Source organism: Chiloscyllium plagiosum, chromosome 33 (genome assembly GCF_004010195.1).
Source record: "Chiloscyllium plagiosum isolate BGI_BamShark_2017 chromosome 33, ASM401019v2, whole genome shotgun sequence".
Classification (NCBI taxonomy): Eukaryota; Metazoa; Chordata; class Chondrichthyes; order Orectolobiformes; family Hemiscylliidae; genus Chiloscyllium; species Chiloscyllium plagiosum.
Window position 1 is genome coordinate 43,460,304 of NC_057742.1, and position 8,338 is coordinate 43,468,641.

The 8,338-nt window shown below is 44.6% G+C and overlaps 1 protein-coding gene across 1 annotated transcript in view; it reads right to left on the reverse strand.

Annotated features, from left to right (window-relative positions):
- Window positions 1-7,075: 7,075 nt before the first annotated feature.
- Window positions 7,076-8,338, reverse strand: part of tmem108 (transmembrane protein 108) — a 101,475-nt gene continuing 100,212 nt past the window's right edge. The window contains exon 4 of the mRNA XM_043675382.1: window positions 7,076-7,101. Coding sequence (XP_043531317.1) covers window positions 7,091-7,101 — 11 coding nt within the window. The 3' untranslated portion in view covers window positions 7,076-7,090. The remainder of the gene's footprint in view (window positions 7,102-8,338) is intronic.

An 8,338-nucleotide genomic window follows, 5' to 3' on the forward strand; every position in this document is an offset into this window, starting at 1 on the left:
AGTGGTGGAAAATCTTGGAATGTCTTTGAAGCCAGACCTTAAAAACATGCAGAACTCAGTCAGGTAAGCAACTTTGAAAAACAAAATTAGAATCTTCTGCAAAATTGGAACAAATGCTGGAAGACGCTTGAAAGCAGTTCCAAATGTCAATAACAGGCATAACACAGCAAGATATGCAACTTTGAAACACAAAAACCAAATCTTCCACAAAATGATAAGAAACCATGGAAGATGCTTGAAAGCAGTTGCAAATATCACATACATGGTTAAAATACCAAGGTAATCTTGAAAGAATAATTAATTACTTAATCTTGAAAGAGGAAAGCAAAAATTCTGAAATATTGCAGAAAATGCTTGAATGTCCTTGAAATCAGTTATAGATCTCAAAACATGCATAACACAGCAAATTTGAAACGCAAAATCAGAACCTTTTGGAGCGGCTCGGTGTTTAGCACTGCTGCTTCACAGCACCAGGGACCTGGATTCAGTTGCAGCCTTGGGCAACTGTCTTTGTGGAGTTTGAACATTCTCACTGCGTCTGCATGGGTTTCCTCCAGGTCCAATTTCCTCTCACAATCCAAAGATGTGCAGGTTAGCTGAATAGTGCTGAAAATGTGTTGCTGGAAAAGTGCAGCAGGTCAGGCAGCATCCAAGGAACAGGAGAATCGACGTTTCGGGCATAAGCCCTTCTTCAGGAATGAGGAAAGTGTGTCCAGAAGGCTAAGATAAAAGGTAGGGAGGAGGGACTTGGGGGAGGGGCGTTGGTGATGCGATAGACAATAGACAATAGACAATAGGTGCAGGATTAGGCCATTCTGCCCTTCGAGCCTGCACTGCCATTCAATGGCTGATCATTCCTAATCAGTATCCTCTTCCTGCCTTATCTCCATAACCCTTGATTCCACTATCTTTGAGAGCTCTATCCAACTCTTTCTTAAATGAATCCAGAGACTGGGCCTCCACTGCCCTCTGGGGCAGAGCATTCCACACAGGTGGAAGGAGGTCAAGGTGAGGGTGATAGGCTGGAGTGGGGAGGGGGCGGAGAGGTCAGGAAGAAGATTGCAGGTTAGGAAGGGGGTGCTGAGTTCGAGGGATTTGACTGAGACAAGGGGGGGGGAGGGAAAATGAGGAAACTGGAGAAATCTGAGTTCATCCCTTGTGGTTGGAGGGTTCCTAGGCGGAAGATGAGGCACTCTTCCTCTAACCATCGTGTTGCTATGGTCTGGCGATGGATGAGTCCAAGGACCTGCATGTCCTTGGTGGAGTGGGAGGGGGAGTTGAAGTGTTGAGCCACGGGGTGGTCGGGTTGGTTGGTCCGGGTGTCCCAGAGGTGTACTATGAAACATTCTGCAAGTCGGCGGCCTGTCTCCCCAATATAGAGGAGGCCACATTGGGAGCAGCGGATGCAATAAATGATGTGTGTGGAGGTGCAGACGAATTTGTGGCAGATATGGAAGGATCCCTTGGCTATCTGGATTCAGAATTGGCTAGCTGACAGAAGGCAGAGAATGGTTGTAGATGGAAATTATTCTGCCTGGAGGTCAGTGTTGAGTGGGGTCCCGCAGGGCTCTGTTCTTGGGCCTTTGCTCTTTGTAGTTTTTATAAATGACTTGGATGAGGAGGTTGAGGGGTGGGTTAGTAAATTTGCAGATGACACAAAGGTTGAGGGGTCGTCGATAGTATAGAGGGCTACTGCAGGCTGCAGTGTAACATAGACAGGATGCAGAGCTGGGCTGAGAAGTGGCAGATTGAGTTCAACCTAGATAAATGTGAAGTGATACATTTTGGAAGGTCGAGCGCGAATGCTGAATATAGGATTAAAGACAGGATTCTCGGCAGTGTGGAGGAACAGAGGGATCTGGATGTGCAAGTGCACAGATCTCTCAAAGTTGCCACCCAAGTGGATAGAGTTGTTCAGAAAGCATATGGTGTTTTAGCTTTCATTAATAGAGGTATTGAGTTTAAGAGCTGTGAGGTTTTGCTACAGCTCTACAAGCCCCTGGTGAGACCACACTTGGAATATTTTGTCCAGTTCTGGTCGTCCTACTATGGGAAAGATACAGAAGCTTTGGAGAGGGTGCAAAGAAGGTTTACCCAGGATGTTGTCTAGACTGGAGGGCTTGCCTTATGAAGAAAGGTTGAATAAGCTCAGACGTTTCTCTCTGGAGAGAAGGAGGAAGAGAGGAGACCTGATCGAGATATACAAGGTAGTGAGTGGAATAGATAGAGTCAATAGCCAGAGACTTTTCCCCAGGGCAGGTTTGACTGGTATGAGGAGTCACAGTTTGAAGATATTCTCAGGAAGGTATAAAGGAGACATCAGAAGTAGGTTCTTTACGCAGAGAGTTGTGGATGCATGGAATGCGTTGCCAGCTGTGCTGGTGGAAGCAGAGTCATTGGGAACACTTAAATGACTGTTGGACATGCACATGGATAGCAGTGAGTTGAGGAGTGCGTAGGTTAAGTTACTGTATTTCACATTAGGATTAAATCTCGGCACAACATCGTGGGCCAAAGGGCCTGTTCTGTACTCTATTTTGCTATGTTCTATGTTCTATCTGTATAGGTCACTTCTCCTGCTTGTTTCATGAAATCTTTTAGGTCTTGCCTGAATTTGTGGAATTCACTATCCCAGTGTGTGCTGTACTATGTAATTTAAGGAGAAGATAGATATACTTTTGATTAATAGTGTTGAACAATATCAAGAGCTGGCAGGAAAGTGACTTTGAGGCGAAGATGAGTTCAGCCATGATCCTATCAAATTGTGATGCAGGCTCGAGGGACTGAATTGTTTCTACATGCTTCTATTTCTTACGTCCTGATTTAATTGAATTCAATGTCCAGTAGCTGTTATGATGGAATTTGAAACTATATCCTCCAATATTACACTGGGCTTCTGGAATACAAATTCCAGTGCCATTACCATAATGTATAGTCTCCCCTACCCTCCTAAGCACATCAATACCAGTCATTTTACAATCAGCTAATCAGAATTTTTTCTTTGTTGACCATATCTAAACTGGTCACAAACTAGTGCAGCTATCCTCTCAATTTCCTTTACTCTAAGGCTCTTCTCAAAAAAATTTCCTCAATCCCTAGAATGTGCTAAACTGCTGACAAATATCATAAAACATAGAATATAAAACAATAAAGTGCATAACAGGCCCTTCAGCCCTCAATGTTGAGCCGATCTGTGAACTAATCTAAGCCCATCCACCGACAATTTCCCATTATCATCCATGAGCTTATCCAAGCTGAGGTAGCTACATTGGCAGGCAGGACATTCCACGCTCTTACCACTCTCTGAGTAACGAACCTGCCTCTGACATCTATCTTAAATCTATCACTCCTTTATTTACAGCTATTGCCCCTCGTAAAAGTTGATGTCATCATCCTAGGAACAAGACTCTCACTGTCCACCCTATCTAATCCTCTGACCATCTTGTATTTCTCTATTAAATCCCCTCTTCGCCTTCTTCTCTCCCATGAGAACTGACTCAAGTCCTTCAGTCTTCCTCATAAGACCTTCCCTCAACACCAGGCAGCATCCTGGTAAACCTCCTCTGCATCTTTTCCAATGCTTCCACGTCCTTCCTGTAATGGGGTGGCCAGAACTGTACACAATATTCCAAGTGAGGCCGCCCTAGCGTTTTGTACAGTTGCAGCATGATATTGCGGCACCGGAACTCAATCCCCCTACCAATAAAACCAAACACACCATATGCCTTCTTAACAGCACTATCAACCTGGGTGGCAACTTTCAGGAATCTATGTACGTGGACACCAAGATCCCTCTGCACATCCGCACTACCAAGGATCTTTCCACTGACCCAGTATTCTGCCTGATGAAGGGTTTTTGCCTGAAACATCAATATCTCCTGCTCCTTGGATGCTGCTTGACTTTCTGTGCATTTCCAGCACCACTCTAATCCTGAAGCCAATCCCCAGCATCTGCAGTACCCACTTCTGCCCAGCATTCTGCCTTCTTGTTATTCTTCCCAAAGTGAATCACCTCACATTTATCTACATTGAATTCCATTTGCCACTCCTCAGCCCAATTCTGCAGTTTATCTAAGTCCCCCTGCAACCTGCAACATTCTTCCACACAGTCCATTGACTTTAGTATCATCTGCAAACTTACTAATGCATCCACCTATGCCTGCGTCCAAGTCCTCTGTGCAGCACGGTGGCTCAGTGGTTAGCACTGCTACCTCACGGTGCCAGGGATCCAGGATCGATTCCAAACTCAGGCGACTGTCTGTGTGGAGTTTGCATGTTCTCCCCATGTCTGCGTGGGTTTCTTCCAGGTGCTCCAGTTTCTTCCCACAGTCCGAAGATGTGCAAATTGGGTGAATTAGCCAAGCTAAATTGCCATTAGTGTTCAGGTGCATTAATCAGGGGTAAATGTAGAGTGATAGGTTAGGGGAATTGTCTTATATAGGTTATTGTTCAGAGGGTTGGTATGGACTTGTTGAATGTAAATGTTGAATGACTAGGGTAGGAATAGGTCCAGTCAAGGATAGTAGTGGGAAGTTGCGTGTGGAGGCTGAGGAGACACTGAATGAATACTTTTCGTCAGTATTCACTCAGGAACAGGACATTGTTCTCGATGTGAATACTGAGTCACAATTAAGTAGAATGGATGGCTTTGAGGTATGTAGAGAAGAGGTGTTGGAAATTCTGGAAAGGGTGAAAATAGATAAGTCCCCTCAGCCTGATGGCATTTATCCTAGGATTCTCTGGGAAGCAAGGGAGGAGATTGCAGAGCCATTGGCCTTGATTTTTATGTCCTCGTTGTCTACAGGAGTAGTGCCAGAAGATTGGAGGCTAGCAAATGTGGTTCCCTTGTTCAAGAAGGGGAGTAGGGATAACCCTAGTAACTATAGACCGGTGAGTCTCACTTCTGTTGTGGGCAAAGTCTTAGAGAGAATAGTAAGGGATAGGATTTATGCACATCTGGATAAGAATAATGTGATCAAGGATAGTCAGCATGGTTTTGTGAAGGGCAAGTCATGCCTCACAAACCTTATTGAATTCTTTGAAAACGTGACGAAAGAGATTGATGAAGGGAAAGCGGTAGATGTGGTATATATGGATTTTAGTAAGGCGTTCGATAAGGTTCCCCATGGTAGGCTACTGCAGAAAATACGGAGATATGGCATTGAGGGTGAGTTGGAGGTTTGGACTAGGAGTTGGCTGGCTGGAAGAAGACAGAGGGTAGTAGTTGATGGCAAAGTTTCTTCATGGAGTGCCGTCACTAGCGGTGTTCCGCAAGGATCTGTTTTGGGACCATTGCTGTTTGTCATTTTTATAAATGACCTGGAAGAGGGGTTAGAAGATTGGGTGAGCAAGTTTGCGGATGATACGAAAGTCGGAGAAGTTGTTGACAGTGAGGAAGGATGTAGCAGGTTACAGCAGGATATAGAGAAGCTGCAGAGCTGGGCAGAAAGGTGGCAAATGGAATACAATGTAGCTAAGTGTGAGGTGATTCACTTTGGAAAGAATAACAAAAAGATGGGGTACTGGGCTAATGGTCGGATACTTGGTAGTGTGGATGAGCAGAGGGATCTTGGTGTCCATGTACACAAATCTCTGAAAGTTGCCACCCAGGTAAATAGTGCGGTGAGGAAGGCATATGGCGTACTGGCTTTTATTGGTAGAGGAATTGAGTTCCGGAGTCCTGAGGTCATGATGCAGTTGTATAAGACTCTGGTACGGCCGCATCTGGAATATTATGTGCAGTTTTGGTCGCCATACTATAGGAAGGATGTGGAGGCACTGGAACGGGTGCAGAGGAGGTTTACCAGGATGTTGCCTGGTATGGAAGGAAGATCGTATGAGGAAAGACGGAGACACTTGGGGCTGTTTTCATTAGAGAAAATTTAGATAGGGTTGACAGTGAGAATCTTTTTCCACGTATGGAGTCAGCTATTACGAGGGGGCATAGCTTTAAATTAAGGGGAGGTAGGTATAGGACAGATGTTAGGGGTAGGTTCTTTACTTAGCGAGTCGTGAATTCATGGAATGCCCTGCCAGTAGCAGTGGTGGACTCTCCCTCATTATGGGCATTTAAGCGGGCATTAGATAGGCATATGGAGGATAGTGGGCTAGTGTAGGTTAGGTGGGCTTGGATCGGCGCAACATCGAGGGCCGAAGGGCCTGTACTGCGCTGTATTCTTCTATGTTCTATGTTCAATGTAAGGGCCAGTTTCCATATGCCGAGATTCTATGATTCTCAGAACATTCATATTGCCCTTGAAACTTTCTCACAGAAACTGGAGGTACAACAATTTAGTTGTGGTCTAGCCAATGTTTGACAAAGTTTCATTACATTCCTGCTTCATACTCACAACAATTTAAGAAATAGGAGCAAGGGCTCCATAGAATCATAGAGAATTTTTGATGAGGACTCATCTACTGAGATAGCGTGGACTGAGGTTAGAAACAGGAGAGGAGAGGTCACACTGCTTGGAGATTTTTAGAGGCCTCCGCAGAGTTCCAGGGAGGTGGAAGAGAGGATTAACAAAATTATTATTGGTAGGAGTGAAAGGAACAGGGTTGTTATTATGGGGGAACTTCAACTTCCCCAACATTGACTGGAAATGCCATAACTCTAGTATGTTGGATGGATCAGTTTTTGTCCAATGTGTACAGGAGAGTTTTCTGACACAGTATGTCGAAGGGCCAACAGGAGGGGAGGCCACACAGATCTGGTGCTTGGTAATGAACCAGGCCAGGTGTTTAATTTAGTTGTAGGTGAGCACTTTGGAGAGAGTGACCATAATTCAGTTACGTCTAATTTGGTGATGGAAAGGGATAGGTACATGCCACATATCAAGAGTTATCAATGCGGCAAGGGCAATTATTAGGCAAGAATTAAGATGCATAGAATGGGGTAGCAAAATACAGGGGATGCAGACAATGGAAATATGGAGCTGGTTTAAGGAACAGATATTGCGTGTCCCTGTCATGCAGGGAGGAAGTGATAAGGGAAGGAACCATGGTTTACTTCAAAAATTGCATCTCTTGTTAAGAAGAAGGAGGCGTCTGTGTTGATGGGGCAAGATGATTCAGACGAGGCGATGGAGAGTTACAGATCAGCTAGGAATGATTTAAAGAGAGAATTAAGAAGAGCAAGGAGAGGACATGAGCAGTCTTTAGCAAATAGAATAAAGGGGAACCCTAAAACTATCTACAGGTATGTGAGGAATAAAAGGATGATTAGGGTAGGAATAGGGCCAGTCAAAGACAGAAGTGGGAAGTTGAGTGTGGACCCTGTGAAGATCAGAGAGGTGCTAAATGAACATTTCTCGTCGGTTTTCACTCAGGAAAAGGAGAACATTGTAGAGGAGAAGAGTAAGGTACAAGATATTAGACTAGAAAGGATCGAGGTTAGTTACAAACAGGTATTATCAATTCTAGAAGGAGTGAAAGTAGATAAGTCCCCTGGGCCGGATGGGATTTATCCGAGGATTCTCTGGGAAGCTAGGGAGGAGATAGCAGAGCCTTTAGCTTTGATATTTGAGTCATCATTGTCTACAGGTTTAGTACCTGAGGACTGGAGAATTGCAAATGTTGTGTCATTGTTCAAGAAGGGCATCAGAGATGACCCAGGTAATTATAGACCAGTGAGCCTTACTTTTGTTGTAGGAAAGGTTTTGGAAAGAATTATAAGAGATAAGATTTGTAATCATCTAGCTAGCAACAATTTGATTTCAGATAGTCAACATGGTTTTGTCAAGGGCATGTCGTGTCTCACAAAGCTCATTGAGTTTTTTGAGAAGGTAATCAAGCATGTAGATGAGGGTAGGGCGGTTGATATGGTATACATGCCTTTGATAAGGTTCCACATGGTAGGCTGTTGGAGAAAATGCAAAGGCATGGAATTGAGGGTGATTTAGCAGTTTGGATTAGAAACTAGTTCTCTGAAAATATTCAGCATAGGTGGATGGATTAGTAAATTTGCAGACGACACTAAAGTCTGTGGAGTAGTGGACAGTTTGGAAGAATGTTGCAGGTTGCAGGGGGACTTGGATAAACTGCAGAATTAGGCTGAGTGGTGACAAATGGAGTTCAATGTAGCTAAATGTGAGGTGAAGGCAGAGTAGAACATAGAACATAGAAGAATACAGCGCAGTACAGGCCCTTCGGCACTCGATGTTGCGCCGATCCACGCCCACCTAACCTACACTAGCCCACTATCCTCCATATGCCTATCCAATGCCCACTTAAATGCCCATAATGAGGGAGAGTCCACCACTGCTACTGGCAGGGCATTCCATGAACTCACGACACGCTGAGTAAAGAACCTACCCCTAACATCTGCCCTATACCTACC